The 23943-nt window shown below is 34.8% G+C and overlaps 1 protein-coding gene across 1 annotated transcript in view; it reads left to right on the forward strand.

Moving 5' to 3' along the window:
- LOC144449705 (rabphilin-3A-like) overlaps positions 1-23943 on the forward strand; it is a 60095-nt gene that overhangs the window by 29971 nt on the left and 6181 nt on the right. The window contains exons 3-10 of the mRNA XM_078140282.1: positions 1920-2049; positions 5508-5594; positions 7853-8030; positions 14624-14719; positions 18741-18950; positions 21969-22223; positions 23045-23199; positions 23680-23789. Coding sequence (XP_077996408.1) covers positions 1920-2049; positions 5508-5594; positions 7853-8030; positions 14624-14719; positions 18741-18950; positions 21969-22223; positions 23045-23199; positions 23680-23789 — 1221 coding nt within the window. The remainder of the gene's footprint in view (positions 1-1919; positions 2050-5507; positions 5595-7852; positions 8031-14623; positions 14720-18740; positions 18951-21968; positions 22224-23044; positions 23200-23679; positions 23790-23943) is intronic.

Genomic DNA, 23943 nt, shown 5'->3' on the forward strand with positions numbered 1-23943 from the left:
TTGGCATGATCAAACCTTGGTGTATTTCCTTTACTAATACTTTGAAGCTGAAACAGAAAACTGCATATAGGAACATTGAATAGTGTGTTTGCTTTAAAGTTTGGAATGTGACCAAACTTTTATAGATTTGTGTACACTTTGTAGGACCATTTTCCTGATGGAAGAACCCACAGGCTGGAATGAGCTAGCAAAGTATGTGTACCACACTCTTCAATTTTTAACACCAGGTTTGAAAAAGAAGAAGGATTATGATACCAAATAAACTTTTGATTGCTGTCTTGTTTTACTAAAGTGGTAAATAAAGTAGGAATTTCCAGAAAGAAACCGCAGTTATAAATCAAAAGTTCATTTCTCCTCTCTGGACTACTTTAACTTTAAGACGCCAGAGTACATTAGATTCTTGTCAAGTTGTCTTGAAATGGACCACATAATAATCTTAGGAGTAGGCTACAACTTTGCAAGGAGCATTTAAACATTAATGGCTAGCTAAAGATATGTTTAAAACACAATGAAAACAATAGAAGCGCTTAAATTTTAGGCAAATTTAACGATTTGTTGATTGTTGGCCCAGACATGTGTGTCACATTATTTACATGCAAAGGATGTGTAACATTTGCTGTATGACAAAAAAAAATTGTATAAAAGTTGTAAACAAATAGATTGCAATAAATATGAACATACCCGATATCAATAGAGAACAATATACTGTAATATTTAAAATATTTCTCAAAGACAAATTCTTGCTAAATTTTTAGCAATGACATTACATTGTATGTAGTTGTGACATGTTGTGAAACTTCATAACCCCGGTTGTTGTACTTCTTTATACCCCAGACTTTAAGAGAGAGAGAGTGTGTAGTGTACTTCTTTTTGGTGAATGTACTTTCCTTGTTATCATTATTGTACATAATATGCGATGTACCAGACACATTAAACTAAGGCACTAAAAAAAAATTGTGCGTTTCTGATAACCCGACCGACCCTAGTTTAAACCTGTACATAGTTTTATCAAACTATCACAGAAGGGGTATTTTGACCAACATTTTGTTTGGTTTAAGGTCAAAGCAATGTGTTTCAAAAATACAAACAATTAAAAAGATCAAATCAAATCAAATCCTGATATACCTACCCTATTCACTGAGGCCATGTTAAGAAACACACAATTATTTTGTTATCATCTAAGTCTACTAATAGAACCAGTTTCAGACAAAACATTTGGTGAGTTTTCTTAGAGAGAAAGTTATCAAGGTAGAGAGTAGACTCCGACATCATAGCATGGAGAAATAGAAGCCGTTACAAACAGAAAAAGTAAACAAATGAATTGGATTGATGGCACTTGGCACAACATGCTAAAAGTACAGAGACATCATCGTTTGATGCTAGAAGCACAGAGATGTCATAGTGTGATGCAAATGGTTGTAAGCCTTTTGCCATAAACGGAGTTCTCACTTAGCCAGTTGAGTTGACATTGAGTCAACTCTAGTCTTACTTAACCTAACAAACCCAATATGAATAGTTAATGTTGACTCTGAGTCAGGTTAAATTTAGATCAGGTACAATGGGTGGTTTAGAGTCGACCTATCTTTTGTGTCTGACACAAAATTTCATTCTATTAAGTAATTGTCTTTAGTTTCCTAGATGAGGAGGACAATTTGAACTGTTATGATTCTGGTGACATTTCAAGCATTTCTTTCTTGTGTCAGGGGAGAAAGGTGATGAATATTTCTGTTCATACCATAAACATATGTTCTATAGCTGTGAAATGACAACTAATGTTAACCCATGTGTACACGTCTCTGGTCTACGTTCTAAACCCATACATTTGTACGTAATGTTAACATTGTAAGGCTGTAGTAAAACTAGAATACAAGTTTCAGAGGAATAAAAAATCGTTTTTGTTTCCTGTTATCTCTTTTCAGACGTCTAGTTGAAAAGCTGGATAATATGAAGAAAAATGCTTTGGGTAATGGCTACACACAGTGTGTGTTGTGTGGTGATGAGTTTGGACTACTTGGTGCATCCCCACTGGAATGCCAGGATTGCAGCAAGGTAATAGAAGACATCATTATTTTTACAAGTCCAGGAACTCAATCACCAGTAGCATACATGTTACATGTAAAGTGGTCATGGCAAATCGGTATTCATTTTGGATTTTTTTATTCATATAAAAGACAACTTTCCTACTTGAAAAAACGAATTGAAATGACATATACCAAGTTAGTGTTCTTAAGTCAGTAAATTGCAAAAAGCTAGAAAGTGTCTGGAAAGTTCGTCATTGTACATTCAATAGCAAACACTTTGAAATGTTTTTTTTTTTAATTTTCGGCAATTTATTGAATTACAAACAAGATCTTGGTATATGCTGTTTCACATTCTTTTTTGTCAAGTGGGAAAACATTGAGAAGTTGTTTTGTGAATAAAACATCCAAAAAAAAACCCCAATTTGTCCTCCATATGTGTTTCGGGGACCACTCACTAATCTTTGTCATATGGAAGCTTGCTCCTGGTGTTTTTGTACAATATATATAATAGTGACTTATTCTTGATTGAACGTTGCTTGGTGTAAGTTCACCCTTTTGGCTTTAAGTTTAACGTGGTAACAGTTTACAAATATTAACATTTCTTGATATAGTTTATTACATGTACAATGTATGATGGTCTCATATGTGGTACACTTGAACACTTTTAGCTTAGACATTATTTGAAATTGCAAACATCACATAATGTGATTCAGCACTTTTTAGCTTCAGCTGTGATACACTTTAGCTTCAGCTGTGATACACTTTGCAAATATTAGTGTTTCTTAGTACAGTTTTTTAGCACTTTTTAGCTTCAGCTTGAATACACTTTGCAAATATTAGCATTTCTTGGTACAATGTAGCACTTTTTAGCTTCAGCTTGAATACACTGCAAATATTAGCATTTCTTGGTACAATGTAGCACTTTTTAGCTTCAGCTTGAATACACTTTGAAAATATTAGCATTTCTTGGTACAATGTAGCACTTTTTAGCTTCAGCTGGAATACACTGCAAATATTAGCATTTCTTGGTACAATTGAGCACTTTTTAGCTTCAGCTGGAATACACTGCAAATATTAGCATTTCTTGGTACAATGTAGCACTTTTTAGCTTCAGCTTGAATACACTTTGCAAATATTAGCATTTCTTGGTACAATTGAGCACTTTTTAGCTTCAGCTGGAATACACTGCAAATATTAGCATTTCTTGGTACAATGTAGCACTTTTTAGCTTCAGCTTGAATACACTTTGCAAATATTAGCATTTCTTGGTACAATGTAGCACTTTTTAGCTTCAGCTGTGATACACTTTGCAAACATTAGCAATGCTTCGTACAGTTTAGCACTTTTTAGCTTCAGCTTGAATACACTTTGCAAATATTAGCATTTCTTGGTACAATGTAGCACTTTTCAGCTTCAGCTGTGATACACTTTGCAAATATTAGCATTTCTTGGTACAATGTAACACGTTTTAGCTTCAGCTTGAATACACTGCAAATATTAGCATTTCTTGGTACAATGTAGCACTTTTTAGCTTCAGCTTGAATACACTGCAAATATTAGCATTTCTTGGTACAATGTAGCACTTTTTAGCTTCAGCTGTGATACACTTTGCAAACAGTAGGATTTCTTGGTTTAGTTGAATACTTTCAGCTTCTGTAGATGATACAAAGGTAAAAAGTACAATTGTCAAACAATGTCCAATGGAATGTTGACTCCAAATTTATCTCTCAGAAGAATGGTATATACTGTCTTTAGTTTAAGTAACCAATGTAGTTTATTCCTGTTGTTGAGGCGGTAACACAAAAGGACATTTTCATACCCTTACATCCACATAAGTCATTCCACAAGAGAGCTAACCTTATGACTTACAGGGACAGACATAAAAATCAAGTGTTGTACTGTGTTTGCAAACACTGTTAGATTCCATCGTTACCAAGATATTTGAAATGCTTTTCCATTGCCACGGCAACATGTCCAACTGCTTGTAGCCTCTGAACGTGCATCTCATATCGTTTAAGAACCAAGTGCCCGGATAGCATATATCGCTGTAGTATGAAGCGTTCAGACAGGACTTCACAGATTAAATTTATTGAAGTGATTTTGTCGTCTTGTTTTTTGTTGTTTCCAAATCACGGTGTGTTATTATAATTGTCGCATATCACTTTTTATTTTGATATTCCAAAAAAATGTGAATGGCAATAGTTATACTGTTTATTGCATTCCAAGGCCTGTAGCCCATATGCAGCGGGATACAATACAATGAACATAATAGTACAAAACATACAACTTGAGATTATGCAGATCAGTGTTAAATAAGTAAGAAACAAAAATGTCATCTTATTGACAAAAAGTATTTCATTATGACACTTGAAAGCATTAAATTTGTTAAAATACCAATAATTAGACAGCTAGTCACGCAGTGTTGCAGCCAGAGGTTTTTTTGGGGTCATTTGACACACATCTTTTGGACCTGACCCACAATTTTGGAAGTGACGGGTCATAGATGACCCACACTAAAATTGTATGCAAATATGTTTAGCATCATGACCACGCCTATAGCAACAGCCAAATGATCGTATATTGCATAGATAACAACAGGGTTTGATAGGTAACTGCATAATCATTCAGCAAATATCAAGTATGGATCAGCATGTGGGTAAATATTTTTTTTAAATGTACAGTTGGGCTACAATGCCATTGGCGTTTTTTATATAATGTCCCCAGAAAATTTATGATGATCCTGAAAAATGAAAGTCTCGGAACACTATGTCCCACTCATTCAAAAGGCTGGCTGTAACACTAGTAGTGTAGATGTTAATTAGGGGGTTGATTGTATGAAAGCAACAGGTTGAAATTGTGATCGCAATGGAAGCATTGATTTGTGGGTGCGGACCCAAAAATCAATTTGATTGGATGTATTGCACCATGTATAACAGTATAACATTGATAAAGGCAGCCATATAATTTGAGATTGACAGTGTGATGTGTCACTTGAGAATTTATGTTGACTTTGAATTACTTCAAATACAATAGTTCCTAAAATAATCAAAATGCTGAGTATATATTGTTCATGGTTCCAAGAATCAATAGAACAGTACAATATAGTTACTTTGGAACAGTAAATTGGAAACAAATGGGACTTTTCGATCTGTCTAATACGGACCTTGATCACGCAATGATTTAATTATTCAGCGTTAATGTTTCTCTCATGAACAGGGACCAAGGATACCAACTACCATCAATTTACGGACATATTATTCCGCCAGTTCAGAGAGAAACATTAACGTTGAATAATTAAATCTTTGCGTTATACACATTGTAAGGGTCCGTAGAAGATGTTTTGAAACGTCGCATTCGTTTCCAATTTACCACTCCAAAGTAACTATTTTGTACTGTCCAATCAAAATGTTACTGTAGAAATGTTTATATTAGTGTGCTACAAACACGCAATGACTACAATTCCATCTGTTTTATTTGGCTTGACAGGCTGTGTGCACTAAATGTGGTGTAGACACGTTGAACAGTCATAGAGATCCTGTCTTACTTTGCAAGATATGTAGTGAACATAGAGAGGTAAGTTTAACAATGTCAGTCAAATTCTTTCCATGTGCAGACTACAACTTTACAAGGCCAGAAGCAAATGTCACTTCTGAACTATAAAAATTGATCCTCACACATTCAGTCAGTCAGTCAGTCAGTTACTGACTATGTCAGTCAAGGTCTTTCCACTTGCAGACTACTATTTCACAAACAATGTCACTTTTGAACCATAAGAATTGATTCTCACACTACATCATGAAAAATGATCATAGAAAAGACAAACGTACTCACACTGATAAACTGAATTTTTTTTTAACATGAACATTTTTGATAAAAAGAGAAAGTTTCCACATTTTATAATGGAAAGGAAAAACGTGCAAGTTCTGATCTTGTAACCTGCCTTTTGTGACCACATGGAAGAGTAATGTAATGTACTAAACTCGGAAATATTAAAAGTTGTGTCGTGAGCACAGAAACGTTGCATTTATGTGTGAGTGAAGTTTGAACAAATTGTAGAATACAAACAAGGAAACAAAATACAGTGGATTCCAGAATAGCATTCAGCTTCTCTTGTTTGATACTACTACACAGAAATCAAAAAGAAACTTGCACATGCTACACTTTATTAGCAAGATAGAAATTCATTGCTACATTTTGTCAAAATATTAAAATATGCAATTAAACCAACATACTGTTGAAAAAGACGTAGACACGCGGGTGCCAATGTTTTGACATATGCGTTTGATGTCTGCATGGTGGTACGTCAGTTCATTTCATTTAGACAAGACATTGCAAGAAACTGTATTTATTCTATCCTGCTATCATATAGTATGTGTAGTTTCTTATTGGTTTCAGCAACGTTGTATCAAACAGAGCTGCTGAACAGAATTTTGAAATTCACTGTATCACCACAAAATGTGATCCTTGTAAGAAAGATGGAGTTATGGCTACAGAATACAAAACAAGTATCGATTCTGTTATCTGTTTTGCTGAGTAATTCCTGCTAAAACTGATAAACGTTTTCAAAATATAACAAAAGTGAGACATACATGTAGTGTTTATGTATGCACAAGAGCATGAAGGCATCTTGCTGCCTGCGGTGTGATCATCTATCAGCACACCAGGACAGATATCTCATTACCGTGTGCGGGTCTTTGATTTCCTATCGTGTCAAATCTAGCAATAGGCAGCTAAAGAAGCTATATGACCCAAGGCTTTTCTACAAATACAGCAGTTTAACCTCAGTGCATTTATTTTGCAAAGTGGCAATAATCTGTCAGATTGACTAAATACTTCCAGACTCCTAATTAATTCACAAGATAACACACTCAGACAATTTCTAGGCACCTGTTAAAATGTGTTAAATTCATTACATATTCTGTCAGTCGTGTGAAAAAAAAGCATCAGTTCTCAGAACGCAATGGATTTATATTTTGAAATTTTGAAATGTTTACTGACATTGTTGTATGTGGAAAATGTATGAATATATTAAAGGCAGTGTGTGTGTGTGTGTGTGTGTGTGTGTGTGTGTGTGTGTGTGTGTGTGTGTGTGTGCAGGTATGGGTGTGGGTAGGTGTGTGTGTGTGCTTGTGTGCATACAGGTGATTTTATCCCATGAGTGGAAGCCCAATTACTATTAATGTTAATGGCAGAATCAGTGATATTGTGAAGGTCAAAGGTCAAGGCCTTAAAATGAAGCTGGTACCTGATTATATAGGGATAGACGCTTAAAAGGGGGTTCTGTGTGTTATAATTTTTGAGTAATTTACATGTATATAGCAAATATTGATTTTTAAATCCAAATATCGCCGCTATTTGGTCACATTTGCAAGTAGTGAAGTATATTATATATAGGTAATACAAGAGATGTCTGCGTATCAATTTGTAGATCATGTGTTTGTGTGTGTACAATGTGTGCGCAGACACGTGTGAAAGAGTTTGTTTCTTTTTTTGTTTGCATGTATGTGTGTGTGCATATGTGTGTTGAGGTATGATTGTGCATGCATGCATAGGTATGTGTGTTATTCAAAGGTCATCATCGCAAATCACGGCTTGTTTTACAGCGCCGTTCTTAACACGCCATCCCACTGGCTTTATTTTGAAGTGTAGCTGACGAAATAACAGCTCTGGTTTGCGAGAATGTTCAAAGGTGTGACTATATAATTTTATATAATGTAAATAACAGTTCCTCTATCACATACACGAGGAGCAGATTGTGTACATTAAGAACGCCATATCATTGTAAAAATAATGTCTTTCTCGATATTTTTTGCCAATATTTCCATCAACAGATGTGGAAAAGATCTGGTGCGTGGTTTTTCAAGAGTATTCCAAAATATGTTATCCCGGAAAAGAAGTCAGATGCACAGAAATACCAGCCTGGCCGACGAATTGAACCCAAAACAAGGAGTCGTAAACCTGGCGGGGCACGAAACTATAACACTTGGTCAAGGGGTAGGGATGCTAAAAGTATGTTTTAGTTAAAATTTACTAGAAGTCATCTCTGTTTGCACCAAAGTGTGACGTAGCATTATCCTGAGATGTGAAGTGGTGGTCTTTCCCAGTATACAAGTGGTAGTACCAGTGGTTGTACTTTGTGGTGGTTGTTCCCAGTATGTGCACCATACAGTGGTAAAACTTGTGCTTATTTTATATTTTCTCATCTCCAACCTTGTGTTTTTTGTATATAGTGATGTGTGATGATATCAGGTTTGTCCCAGATGAACATCTTACCTCATCCTAGATTTACAGCTTAAACAGGGATGCTTTGACATTTCACTCATGTGACATATTAGACTCTCTCACAGCCTTTGGCACGTCGCTAGCAGAAAGTGGCTGTTTTGTATGTACCGATATCTACTGCATACTTAACTTTTACTCCATCTAATATCCTTGTACTGTGCGTCCTCATTGACTACATGGGACTAACCATTCATTGAGTCAGATGTGTTATTGCGACCTACAGTGTTCGAAATAACACGTCAAGGAATGATTAGTCCTATGTAGTTGAGGGCGCACAGTACACGTAATATCGGTACATGCAAAACAGTCCCTTTTTGCTGGCGACGTGCCTGAGGCTGTGAGAGGGTCTAGGGACATGACATTTTGAACACACACTCAGGCAACTTGAAATGCAAAATAAACGATTAGAGAAATGCTGCACTGAGTTGGAATATAGAGGTATATAGATGACTAACAAAGTTGACAATCAGTAGGAAAGTAAACTTGAAGCCATTAAAATCATCAAATCCTTGCGTAACCATTTCAGCAGAAGCATGTTTCTACATCACTAAAGAGAATAGAATACTTTTCACTTTTCAATGTGATTAGATACAGGATCCTGCTGTGTATCATTGTACCTCTGTTATTGTTAGTATAGAGTTGAAATGTGTCTATGTTTGTGTGAAAATAATCATGTCCCAATAGTGAAATGCCAAAGAATCCCTGTTTATGCTGTAATATGTTATGATAGCTTAATAAACAAACATCTATAGTTATGACCTAGTTCTATGTTTTCATGTCCGTGCCACAGGGCCCCCATTTTGTATGAATAATGTGTTACCCTATTTCCCAAGTTGTAACTTAATAATGAGACAGGATTTAATGATTGATTAGTTTTCATATTGATGAACTCAGCATTCCATCATGGGAAATTAATATTATACTCACACTGTATATGATCAAATTAGAGATATTAGATATACCCTCCCCTGATGTTTCTGTGAATTCAGTTTACTGAAGAGGTCATGAGGTCATCGGGGGTTGTAGTTAGGTATATCACCATTAAGTGTGAATTTTGTCAGTGAATGATACCTTACAGAGATTAATGTTAGCTTTCGTAGCTGTCAACAAGTTATTACTATGGCAAATGAACTATCATCAAACTGAGGTATACGCAAGATATAATATTGCTGTTGCACAATTGCACAAGTGGATAATAGGGGTGCCTTGATTATGTATGTGATCATACTGTAATCAAGATAATGGAAACTCTGGAAGTTGCCGAAAATATACATTTGAAGATCATCAGAAATAAAACATTGCATGTGGCTTCCCATCGAGTGTTAGTATTATTTGGTTGAATACTTGAGAAAAACTTGCTATCTCTGTTACCCACACTCTTACCGCTGGGGCTCTTCTATGAGACCACCCCGACGAGAATCTAGGGAAACCACATTCAAACTACCTTGCTCCGAAAGTCACTGAGAGTACATTTCTTCCAAGTCATGATAAATGGGCTCATGAGGCCTGCTTGTTGTAATAAAGATATATCAGTCGCCTGAGAAGTGATAACCTGTTGCGAAGGTACCCAAATCGTTCAACCTGCAATGTTCGACAAGAGGTATTCCCCAGCATGCAATGCTCTGGACGATATATCTGCCGCAGGGTTGTTGGAATGTGGTTACCCCAGACTCTCGTCTGGGATATCTTGTAGAAGAGCCCCCAACGGTGAGAGTCTGAGTAACTGAGACTTAGCTATCAGAGAGTCAGTAATTCACTGTCCATTGGATTGATTGCTTATAACTACATGTCACAGTAGTAAAAGTTTTAGTTTGTGTCCGTGTTATCTCTCGACAGTTCATCTGCCATTGTTGTATATAAACAAAAATAGAAATCTTCATTACGCTTCCGATAGACCCAAGTTATATGTTGGGATTAAAATGTCGAGACTTTAACTTAGGGTTAGGGATGTTTACATAGAGATATAGGCAGGCCTGACGAACAATGGACACAATATGAAGCTGAGAGCTGATAGAGATTGTGATTTGCTACAAAGGTATTCAGAGATATAGTTTGCTCAGAGTGTGGAAATAACGACACATGCACATGTTAAAAAGAGAGAACTTAATAGGCTGTAGAAATGACTGTCTATCCAATGTTTACTTATAGGCCTAAAAAAAATAATTGTTTGGTTGCAGTAACCCGACCCAACCTTATTTTTCACTGCCAACCCTAAACTTTTTTTTTTTAGGTAATTGAAAAAAATATTTTAAAAATTGAAAATTTTGCCAAGTTGTGAGAGAAATAGTGAGATTTGATGACATCATCATCTTGTGATCAAAACAAAATGGCAGAATACAGTGTAGCACACAATGTCGTCATACGGAAAGTGCAAACACAGCGATGAGAAATCTCTGTTGGCCTCTACATAACAACCTGAACCAGACCAAAAATAAAATAAAAAATAAACTTCCTACCTACCCAACCTGTTTTCTGTGACATTCCATTGTACATTCGTAATATCCTTCTTGTACATCTCATATCCACATTTATATCGATAAAAACAAATTTTTTACCAATGATCCAAATTCTTCATATAAAGTTATCCCTTTAGTTAACCATTATCTTTTGTAAAATTGACAAAGAACAAAATAATTGAGAATATTCACATAATATAGCACTTAAAATTTTCAGCTTTCCACTCAAAATTTTCAGCTTTCCACCTACACACCAATACTATTCCATATTTTGAATATTGACATTTATGATTTTTAGCTTTCTAGGGTCATTATCCTAAAGGCAAAAATAAAATTAAAAATTGACAGTGTTTCCGATAACCCGACCAGCCCTAGTTTAAGCCGCCAACCCTGAACATTTTTAAAACATTTAAAACAAAAGATAAGAAATTCTTTATCTTCTTGACCTTCATGCATGTCTGTTTTCTTTCAATTCCCGATTAATGTCTGTACATTATTCATCAAAATATTACAGAAGGGGAATTCTTGCCAACATTTCATTTGGTTTTGGATCAAGGCAATATTTTTCAAAAATTAAAAAATTAAAAAACTGAGGCCATGTTATCGGAAACACACAATTTTTTTTTTTTGTGTGTGCATAACTGTTAGCCGTCAAAGTTGTCTGATATTTTTGTAACTTCAGTTAATTTGCACTCACTCAAGATGAGTCTAATATAATATTTTGTAAAGTTATAGGGTTTTAATGACTTTCTGCCTTTTTTAAATGTGGAATACACCAAGAAAGTTAATACCAGATTTAACTGAATGCCTTCTGTAAGGGTGAAGTCTTTAGATTTTAGTTCCTACACAATTATTGTTGGTGTGCAAGTATCATTTGGTACATACTTCAAAAATAACTAATCGCATTTGTTCTGAAAAGTTTCTTGATGTAACTTTAGTTTTTTCTTTAATTAATGGGTTGTTTGCATAATTGATGATTTTCAGTATTGAATTAGGCTTTTTCTTAAAAATGCCCTCTTCAAATTCAACAATATTTACTACTTACTTCAAACATAACTAATCGCATACTAGTATGTTCTGAAAAGCTCATTGATGCCACTTTAGTTTTAATTAATGAGTCATTTGCATAATTTATGATTTTCGGTAATTAGACTTATCTTAAAAATTGCCCTCTTCAAATTCAGTAACATTTGGTACATATTTCAAACATAACTAAGGCCTAATATAAAAAAAGGTTTGGTTCCGGTTACCCGACCCCACCTAGTTTTTCATGCAACCCTAAACTTTTTTTAATGTACATGAGGAAAAAAATTAAAAATCACGAAAATCATCAAGTCTGCAAGAAATTTTGGATACAGAAACTTAAAAAGACAGTATAAAACTGTTCTTTCAATCTAATGGCTGTACATCTGATGGGAAGAAACCAATAATAACACAGAGACCATATATGGAAAACGACGGAAAACATAACTACCTGAACTAGACACTCACTTATGAAAAAAAAAATTTTACAAATAAAATGAAAAATCTAACTACACACAATTTTTTTTTTACACCTAATTCCTTAACGGAAGGTAAAAATGAATATTTACTCAAGATAATATCAAATGAGTCTTTTAAAAGCAAGACAAGATTGAAATGTAGGGATTCCATACACTTTTTTACATGAACTCAAAATGGTTTTCTAGTCCCTTCAAATTTGAAGTCAAAATGGATGTTAAATTGTACTCATGCATTGGGAATATTAATGAGATTGCCAATTTTCTTCAAACTGAACAGTTTTCACCTCAAATTCCTTGGTACAGCTGTTGACGTAGTGAATTCAAGATTCTTAAAGACATTTTGAGCTGTCTTATTTTTATGGAAATTTGTCTCCAAGATGCACTCTGCTGTAAAGAATATTTTAGGTCAGGTATAAAACGTGAAAGCAGCTAAGTAATGGCTTGTCGTCCCTGAGGACCAACATCTGTTGTTGAGGTACCTTGTAAGATTACCTCCACAGAAAGAGTCAGGACACGGATAAATTGAGACACAAGTAATAAGAACGAACGTTATCAACATTCCACGCACATAGCATTGTGAAATTGATTATGTGTAATTGAAAAACAGCGAGGCTTAGATCTCAGGGCAGTCATCGCTAGAATGAAAGACAGTCTAAATTCAGGAGACAATCTTCCACCTTTAACTTTATCGTTATCTTTCAATATTTTTTTTAAATGTCAGAGATAAATTTTTATATCATGAAGGTTTTAATATACACAATGTTGTGTTTAGAGAGAGAGAGGATGGTGAAAATAAATTGCAATATGTATTTTCATTTACAATGTATGAATAAATAAACAAGAGTATTAACTTTCAGTTCAAAGTTGAAATTTTTGCTCCTAGCATTTTATGGAATGCAATGAGTAATAACTTTAAACAATGATACCTACAGAATTTAGTATGTAATTTAGAATGTACCTAAAATACAGCAAACTTCACAAATTGTTCAGTTATTTACGTATAACTTCTCGTTGATAATTTGTATCCATTGAAAATTACATCAAACCTTTCACTGGAAATGGTTCAATCATTCTCATGATATAATTTCGTCACTATTAGTTGTTGATTGCACTTTGTATATAGGCTTGACAGTGCAATTGTTTTGTCAACAAATTTTCCAATTTTATGGGATACTGATAGAGTTTGATCTCCAGGAGATCATATTAGTATGCTACCAGGACTTAGATAATCGTATCTAAATGCTATTGCTTCACTGATAAGATTGTATGCTTCCCCAGGGAGTTGAAGAAGTATAAAAGGGTCGTTGCGCTGCCATTGATTCTTGCCAGGGGTAATAATTGGGAGTGCCTTGAGCTCTTGGGAGGAAAGACGCATTATGAATTTGCAGTATTGAGATAGCAGTAATGCAAACACTTAGGACTGAAACATGGGCCTTTAAGAGGCTAAATTTGAACACAAATTATGCAGAAGGAGTATTTTGTCTAAAACTAAAAATAAAACATCAGAAACTAAAGAAACTTATGACTGTGGCGCACACATAGCTTTGGTCAGGTACATTGTCAGGAAACCCAAATCCCAATTTACGATATTTTTTATGATATTATTGTCAGGCGAGTTTTTGTAGAACAATGGACGTTTGTGTCTGTGTGACCTGGAATTAGGTTCTCCAACATACAAGTAACCTTGTAAGTGTTTAGTTGTTATATATCGGTCAAGTGAGTTCAATTCAGGTCATATGAAAGACGTGATCAACATACCTGTAGGAATGTATTGTGTATTTGTAATAGTTTAATCGTAAAACATTACTTTACATGTAGAAAAGTATAACTCACTCTTCAATGTTAGTACCCCATTGGTGTTAATCTGGTAAATATTTATATTGTTTTCACATGCATGGTTTTTGCTGAGGTTTTTCCCTCGGTTTCACAAAAAGTGAAATAAAATCTGTTAAAAATTTACCAGTACATTGTTTTGCATATTCAGGGTTTTTGCTTAGGTTTCACCGTCAGTTAAAAAAATGAAATAGATCTAGTGAAAATTGATATTGTTTTCCATATTCAGGCTTTCTGCAAAGTTTTTAGAGCCTGGGTTACAGAAAGGAATAAATCTGGTTAAAATTTACACTGTTTTTCACATTCAGGGTTGTTGGCTAAGGTTTTAGAGTCTTGGTTACAGACAGGAGTAAATCTAGAGAAAATTTTGTCATTTTTGTACTTTCAACCATAGTTTTGGTAAATATAACCTCATTAAAATATGTGAAGGACTCTGGTAAGTTTTACCCCAACACTAACATTGACTTTAAAAAAGGAACGATACTTTTAATTTATTCAATTTTTCATCAATCATTTTCTTATTTTTCAGCTGGTTATGGCAGTGAGACCGAATCTGAATCCTCAAGCAGCTCCGAGGATGAGGTCAGCATCGGACGTAAGCGGAAAACAAAGCGAAACGACTCTGGTAAGTAGATTAATTTCTTACGTCACAAAATGAAAGTAGAGAATTAGACGTTCAGATATAGTACAGAGATAAGTGATAAGTCTAAACTTCAGAATAAATCATATGTCTTCTCCTTAGTCTGTCTGTGTGTGTAGGAGGACAGATATAATTAAATTGACTGAATCTGATAGTATTCTGACAGCTTCCTGTTCAGGCGAAAAAAAATTGTATGTTTCCAATAACATGGACTCTCAGAAAAGATGGTAGATAGGGCAGGGTTTTATTTTATTTTATTTTATTTTATTTTATTTTGTCTTTACCATTTTAATTGTTTTTATTTTTGAAAAATATTGCTTCGACCCAAAAACCAACAAAATGTCGGTCAGAATACCCTTTCTGTGATAGTTTGATGAAATATGTGCAGACATCACTGGGGAAAGAAAACAGATGTGCACGGAGGTCGAGAAGATAAAGAATTTCTTATCTCTTTTGTTTTAAATGTTTTTAAAATGTTAAAGGTTGGTGGCTTAATCTACGATTGTTCGGTTATCAGAAACACGCAAATTATTTTATTTTTGCCTAATTGAAACTGTAACTCAAGCACTAATTTAGAAGTTTCCCTTCCACGACTGTCTGTTTTTCATTAGCTGATTCAACCAATTTCTTAGGATAGGGAAAATCAAATTGATGGTATTAAACACTTGTTTGAAATTGATAGAGATGTTCAAGATCTTGAACTGTTGACATTTTACTTTACAAGGTTTCCTTCAGTTGTTAGACATTTTGTAGAGTTTAATATTGACTCTGTCTACTATTACAATATGGTATGACATGGTTTCATCGTGTGTGTTTTTTTCTTCGAGATCTTTGTTGAGCTGATATTAGGATTTTAAAGTATCCATATTGATGAGAAGTGGGTATTTATTTACAGTATTTTTAATTTACAAAACAATTTTATCATGGCATCCTACTTGAAAAATCAATGTGAAACAACATATGCCAAGTCCTTGTTTGTAACTCAATAAATGCAAGAGATTAATAAATGTGAAAAAATCTTTGTTCTTGTACGTACAATAACAAACTTTTTACATATTTTCTAGTTTTTTGCAATGTATTGAGTTACAAACACAGACTTGGTCTATGTTGTTTCACTTTGATTTTTTCAAGTAGAAAGCCATGATAAAATTGTTTATAAATTAAAAATCCAGAATGAATACCCACTTCTCATCAATATGGCAACTTTAAGTTGATCTGGGCAAAGATTTTTGACCAGAAGATGGTACTGTGTGTTTGCCATGGATCTTAGAAATCCAGTTACAGATATAGAGAGGGAGAAATATATAATCAATTTTAACATTTTCATTTTATTATCATTATTTTATTATTGACGACGAGACAACAATCTAACCAACAGCGTTTCGTCTACCATCTGGTGTGACAAACATCTTTAAATTACAAATATTGTTACACTTTCTTTGCATGAGCTACCATTATCTTAGGAGATCATCGCTAAATTTATACTCCCCTGGCAAACCTAAGGTTGGCACTTCCTTGCTATTTTTTGGAGACAGTCAGTTGACTAAAATTTATCAATTGTAATTCAGTTCTTGTCATGCCAGACGATAACATGTGGAAATATAAGTTTTGTGTAGAGCCAGACGAGAAGATTTTATAACATCAAAGAGATAGCCATACAAAATACTGTAGTAATGCTAGTGAGATTTTTGTCGAGCCAAGTCACGTTTCGTTTTAGGGTTTACGATTTTCGTTGTATATGTTACAAAACAGTTTCAAAAAACATTCCAGTTGCAGCTAGTGCAACTTTAAATGACATTAATTTTTGTTTTAACTCAGTACCCAAATCATCTGAACTCAATTTTGGAGGTCCTTCGCAAAGTATCATGGCAAAATATGTAAGAAATTGAAAACTTAATAGATTTCTCACTCTTCTACTAACAGTCTAAAAATTTTGAAGTGCAGGCAACATATGCGAAAAGATGTAATTTTTGGAGTACTTGATATTAGAAACTGTGTCTCCATATGCGGCATCTACCAACAGAGTACTTCTCTCTACCTCTTTCTATGTGCAATTTGCCACAAAAATTGTGATTCTAAGCATGATGCGTAAACATACGTTAAATTAAGCGAGACATCAGCTGTTTTTTCAATTTAACATCACTTTACTACTACTCCCCAGCATAGAGCAATCTTTCCATCCTCATAGCCAAAGTCATCAATTTCTGTGCATCAAACACAAAGAGAAGCAAGGCAACATGACAAAATTTACTGTCTACCTATAAAAACCCCTAAAGGTTACACAAGTAACTCAATTTCAGAGAGATCAAAAAATGGTTGCTCATCACACTTTGACATTTCAGGGACGGCTTGAGCAGTTATTCATTGCATGCCTTCAGCATGTCAAATTCCAAATCGGTAATTTTAACATGCAGTGCAGGTTGGCCAAAGCAGCGTGAAATACTCTCTGTGTGATTTCCTCTATGATGGGTTATTTTTATGCTAAATCTACATACAATTCCTGAAAATTGAAATCGCATATTTTTCAATTTTTTTTTTTTAAATGGCTCACTTTTTAGAAGATATGGAAAATTATAAATCAATATCTAAAAAAAAAATAGGGTGATTTTCATATACTTGTAAATTGGCACGGAGCAGTTTTCTAAAAGATATGGAAATTTCAAAATGACATAGAATAAGACAAGAACAAGTGAAAAGAAAGAAAGAATTAAAGTTAGTTATTGATGGAAGGGTTAAAAATTGACAGTCAGTGACTATAACATCTGTCATCTTCTAAATCAGCTATTCTTTACTGATACACTTTTATGTGATCAAAATTTAATGAATGTAATTTCCGTGAATACTAGACTCTGACGTAAGCTATAAATATTGATAGGTTAAGGGGTCACCAACTGATTAAGTTTTTCTTCCTCTGCTGCAACCAACGTTTTCAATTTGTGTTTCGGTTTGTACTATTTCAAAAGTATAATGAAGGAGGCTATTAAGTGAAAGTCTCTGGGTAGTGCTACAAATGAGGATTTTTGCATCCTACAACAAGAAATAAAATTGGACAGCTGAATCTGTTATTCGGTGGTTTCCATTTCTATACATGGTACATCCAAACTATCCTGGCTCATTTGCATATTATTTATTACCTCATAAAAAAAACGATAGGCAGCAACCATTATCAAGGGAGGCGTTTTAGCATGCAGGTTTCTGGGTGTGTTTTTTTTTTTGGAGTTTTGTAAGATTGTGTCCTCTATCTGCTCTATTGGGAGAAATACATGGTGAGTGCTGGCATCACAGTGGCGTTATTTGCATGACATTCTTAAATACTTGAATGACATTAATGAATATGAAATATCATATTCAAACCATATTTATGTTTTTCTAGTGTTTCTGCATTGGAGCAATGAAAAGAAAATGGGTCCATTTTTTGCCAAAGTCACATTTTCACATATTGCATTTTTTTGTCTGATTATTTATATACCATAGTTACAGTCTTCCACTGTGATTTCAACATACAAAACATGTATGGTCTGATAATACAGTTAAAATGATGTTGGTTTTGTGTTTCACTCATATAACATGACATTTTGTACACACTCAGACAACTTCTGATGCAAAAGAAACAATTACATAGGTACCAAGCTCAGTGGGGATGTAGAAGTGGTCAAGTTGATATGTTGATTATCAGTTAGAAAATAAACGATTGCAGCCATTAAAATCATCAAGTCTATGTGTAATGTTTTCCTTAGAAGCCTGTTTTTATTGCACTGTGAAAGAATAGCAATGCTTACCACTGTTCAGTGTGATTGGGTATAAGATCCTGCAGTGTTTGTTGTGTCTCTGTTATTGTTAGTTAAGAGTTGAAATGTGTCTTTCTCTTTGTATCAAAAACATAGTTTCATGAGTGAAACACCAAACCAACATCATTTTAGTTGTAAGAGGGGGAATAATCAGTGACAACCAGCCAAATCTCTAATTCTTCCTCTTTGCTTTGCCTGCTGCATTCTTCTTCTCTCAGCTCCTGAGAGCGACAGCGTCAGTGTAGGTAGCATGGGCCGACCAGGTTCACATCCACTCTATGGGGGTAACAACATTGGCGACAGTCGTACTAGTATTGGCAGTACGGGTTGGTATGGTGGCGGCGGGACAAGCGCCACTGAAAGTAGTCACGGTGACGCTCTTCAAGATGAAACCGACAGCCTCAGTGATCATAGCCGAAGTCCAGGAGGTTGGCGTTCTTTCAACTCAATATTCCTCGTATATTGTGCAGTTTTTGTCCATTTCTGTGATGCACGTCCATTTCTTGTGTACTCCACGCATGCCACCTACCTCCTGCACTGCACTGTAATATCCTCATCGACCCCAGAAATGTGTATTTATTTCATTGTAACATTTAATCTATTTGTTGTAATAAAGTACCGTTAAGTCTTTATATTTCAGCGTTAATTTCATGATTTCACTTGTCATGTGTCTATTTCAGATAATTTAAATGTTCATTACATTTGAACATGACACTGTATGTCTCGACTTGAAATAATTCACATTTCACTTTTACAAATTTATGATTACTAATGATGAAATGTAGAAAAATGAAAACTATGTTCATTTCTTATTTTGCATAATCACACTAAACAGTATAATGCATGGTATATTTGTTGAAATAACTTTACTAATAATTTAGTTTGTTGATCGTTTATTGCAACTACTTTGCTAATCTTGCATTTGGATATTTACCTGATTGCTTACAGCTAGATGAAATTTGTTTAGATGCATGCAGATTCTGAATCCAAATACAATGTTGAGACATCGATTCTGAATCGAAGTACCCCAGTTTCATGTTGAGACAGATTCTGAATCCAAATGCAATGTTAGGACATCGATTCTGAATCGAAATACCCCAGTATCATGTTCAAACAGATTCTGAATCCAAAAGCAATGTTGAGACATTGATTCTGAATCAAGGTACCCCAGTTTCATGTTGAGACAGATTCTGAATCCAAATGCACTGTTGAGACATCAATTCTGAATCAAAGTACCCCAGTATCATGTCAAACAGATTCTGAATCCAAAAGCAATGTTGAGACATTGATTCTGAATCAAGGTACCCCAGTTTCATGTTGAGACAGATTCTGAATCCAAATGCAATGTTGAGAAATAGATTCTGAATCGAAGTACCCCAGTATCATGTTGAGACAGATTCTGAATCCAAAGGCAATGTTGAGACATCAAGATTGCTGTCTGGATATCTGTTTTGCATAGACACTGACCGTAACCCAGTGAAATTCTTGCTTTGCATTCAACTATCATTTGTCTATGATCTATAATCAAGCTAAAATTATCAAATTCTGTATGAATCAAAATTTACACTATTCTGAAAGAAAACAAACTTTTTGAACATATTGTAACCTCTCAAATTTGTAACTTTGATTTTCTTTACATACACATTTATTCATATACTAACTGGTCAATTTATGCTATCTACTGGGTTATATTATTTCCGTTAGTAACCATGACAACAAAAATGACAATGTTCTATCAGTAATATGGATTCAATCAGGCTAGCCAAACTAAAGCCTTGCGAAATAAACAAAGCATAATATTCAAATAGATTGATTTGTATATGTATAGTTGTAGTGTGTAGTTACTACTCATTTCATGTTAGTGTTCACTGGCTTGATTTGTATATGTATAGTTGTAGAGTGTAGTTACTGCTCATTTCATGTTAGTGTTCACTGGTTCTGTTTGATACAAAACCAATATGATAGAGGTGCACATTCTATACTTTAAGATAGCAAGATTGCAAGTTCTTGCTACTTTTCTCAAAATGAAATAAACAGCAACTAGATGCAGACATGCTGGTGCCAATGTTTTGATGTCTGCATGGTGGTACTTTAGTTCATTTCATTTAGACAAAATGTTGCAAGAAACTGTATTTATTCAATCTTGTTATCTTAAAGTGTAGCATTTGTAGTTTCTTCTTGGTTTCTGCATTATTTGTGTCAAACAGAGCCAGTGAATGGAAACGTGAAACGGGCGGTATGATAGCAATGTACATAATCGTAGAGTATGCATGATTATAGGAATGTTTAGTATTAGTTGAATGAAAGTAAAGTTGCTTTAGTTTACATTGTAGTTACGATATTCTTGCATTTTGCTAGATGTTATAGTATTTATACATAACTTTAAAAAAGTAAGATATTTAACTTTAACTTAGTTGCATTGGTAGAGAGTAAAGTAGAACATGTAGCCATGATTGCCATTTCTAAAACTTAAAATGTATGAGTAGCAGTAGACCTATGATCTAACAAGTTGAATGTGAATGTACTAAGATTTAGTTGTAATACACAATGCCTACTGAAATGTCCCTGAAACAGACTTTGCATACTTGTATATTTACTTACCATTCTATTACAACTGCTGACATTGGACTGGGGACGAACGAAACCTGTTACAAACAGTGAACATAAACAAATGAATTGGATTGATAACACTTGGCACAGCATGTTGGAAGTACAGAGACTAGTATTACACACTATGGTTTGATAAAAACAGTTCTAAGGCCACTTTACATAATAGTTCATCTTCAAATTTCCAGTTGCCGTGGCACTTCATGTGCACATAAAGAGGTCAAAAAACTGGTCTTGTCAAACCATGGTGTGTAATACAACTCTCTGCTGTTCCAACATGCTGTACGAAGTGTTATTAATCCAATTCATTTGTTTACTTTCCCTGTTTGTAACAGGTTACGTTTGTCAACAGTCTAATGTCACCAGTTGTATAAGAAATACTTATACATGCCCCCCCCCCCCCCCCCCCCCCCCATACGTATATTTCTACCAGAATACACGCTTTGCTGTAACAGACACTTCTCTATAACAGACTGTAACTGTGAAACAATCAGTCAGGACAAACATCAATTCACATACTCTAATATCATTACATAATACATGCTTCACTCCAGAAAACATTTCACTTTAACAAACTATTGTTTAGGCCATTCTGTTATATCAATGTGCACACATTATGTACCCTAAGCCCATGTATTGATTATGGAGTAAATGCTCCTGTTCCGCCTTCCACCCCCCCCCCCACCCCCCACCCCCATATCACTGGACACAAGACCCTCCTCCGTGCTGACAAGGATATGAGGGTGCAGACAAACCCTCAAAAGTCCCTGGCACTTTAGCAGAAACTACAGTTAATATTTGGAACTTCATGAATCTTTCACTTTTTTTTTGACAATCAGATCTCAGTCGCACCAGCTCAGTGCGTTCAGCGGCAAGCACTTCGGCTACAATTTCTGCCAGGACTGAAGAGGAGGATGAGGAGGACGTCGATAGAGCGTTTACATCGTATAATACAAACGGTCAAACTCAGCACGGATTTAGAGGATATTCACAACAGTCACTGGAAAGTCCAATCAAAGAAGAGAGACAAGTAACACCACCTGAAGAAAGACAACAAGAAATGTTCCTCGAATCAAGTCCAGATGAAGAAGGAAGTGAGTTGATGGGGTTTTCTGATATTCATATATTTCAACAAGTTATATATTTCATGACTATCCCATGCACAAAATATATGTCCATTAATTCCACTATGTCGCCTTGCGGTAAAACCAGCAAACAGACAGTTAAAAAAACCTGTCAATCTGAACAGGTGAAAAGTTACTCGTAAGTTGTAAGAACTCTTGGTTGGGATACATGGACTTATTATTACTATGTCCATAAGTTGCATACTGAACACCTAATGATGAAGAATGGTTGAACTGCTCAATGAATAATTCATCTCGTCTCCAGTGAAATTAATTTTGATGTATTATTGCAACGGAGGATTAATCCATTTGATACAAATAAAAGAGACCCAGGACTGGTGTAGTAAGAGGCCATGTCAGATTAGCATTGAAATTTGAATGAGAAAAACAGTCTAGCAATGAATCATGGGCCTTTCTAAAGACCAACCACCTGTGGATTCGTGCTTTCTTGTTTTTGCCTCATGAGGGCGCTCTCACTCAAGAAACTTTTTCCTCATTGATGCTGAACAGATTCTTCATAATTTAGTGCTGTTTGTTCATCACATATCTTTCAACATTGTGACCTTTTTTCACAATATTTACATCTATTGCTATCTGATTAATACATTACATTTCTTAGGAGTTAAAAAGACAGTACTTACAGGGAAAAGAATAATTTTGGTTGAAAATAACTGGTGACAAAAAAACACAAAATCATACATCATATCAGCCGGAAGATTCCCTTTGTAAATAGAATTACTATTAAGTAACGTTCTGAGTAATGTCATTCTTGTTTTCCTTGTATCACACAGTATCTCTAGGTACGATAGAATATGCAGTACTGTATGATGGTATAAATAACGCTTTACATGTAACTCTACACAAAGCCAGAGGTTTAAAAGCTATGGATTCTAATGGCTTATCAGATCCCTATGTTAAATTACATCTTTTACCAGGTGCTAGTAAAGTAAGTAGAACTATGTATGTTAGCACTATCATTGCCCACATGTCAGTCAATGTTATGTTAGTGTATTGAGTTCAATTTTACCAAACTTTATAGTCTCAGTAGGGAGATGTTGCAGAGTTTTATAGACAGAGTTCCAAGAACATGCTGTGTACTGTTTTGGGACTTCCACAGGGTGATTAGATTTGCACAACAGAGGGACTGGTGTCACCCACTTGTGTAATCTACCACATTGAAGAACAATAGATTTAGTTTGCGCCTACCTTAGTAAACTGAAGGCTCAATTACCAGAGTGATATTATTCAAAAAATACAGAAATATAAATGACAAATTCTTTATTTCTGTAACCTTAACTTCACTTTCTTCAGCTGCCGGCCATACACTTAGAAACAAAACTGCTTGCTAAAAATCAGTGAAAATGATAAAATATCCAGAATGTCTCAGTATTAATAAACCCTTTTCTTTTTCTTTCCTCCCCTGTAGGCCAATAAACTGAGAACTAAAACAGTTCATAAAACACTGAACCCAGAATTTCATGAAACATTAACTTACTATGGAATAACTGAAGATGATCTGCAGAGGAAAACACTAAGGTATGTGACATTAGATGCTATTCCCAATATTTTTCTTTGTTCAGCCAAGGAAAATTTGAGTGACCTAAGGGGCCTTTGTCCCTACTCGTCTAGCGACTTGTAGTGACAACCCTTAGGTCAGGAGTAATTTTCGACTGAATGAAGAAAAATATTG

The sequence above is a fragment of the Glandiceps talaboti genome, chromosome 18, assembly GCF_964340395.1.
Source record: "Glandiceps talaboti chromosome 18, keGlaTala1.1, whole genome shotgun sequence".
NCBI lineage: Eukaryota > Metazoa > Hemichordata > Enteropneusta > Spengelidae > Glandiceps > Glandiceps talaboti.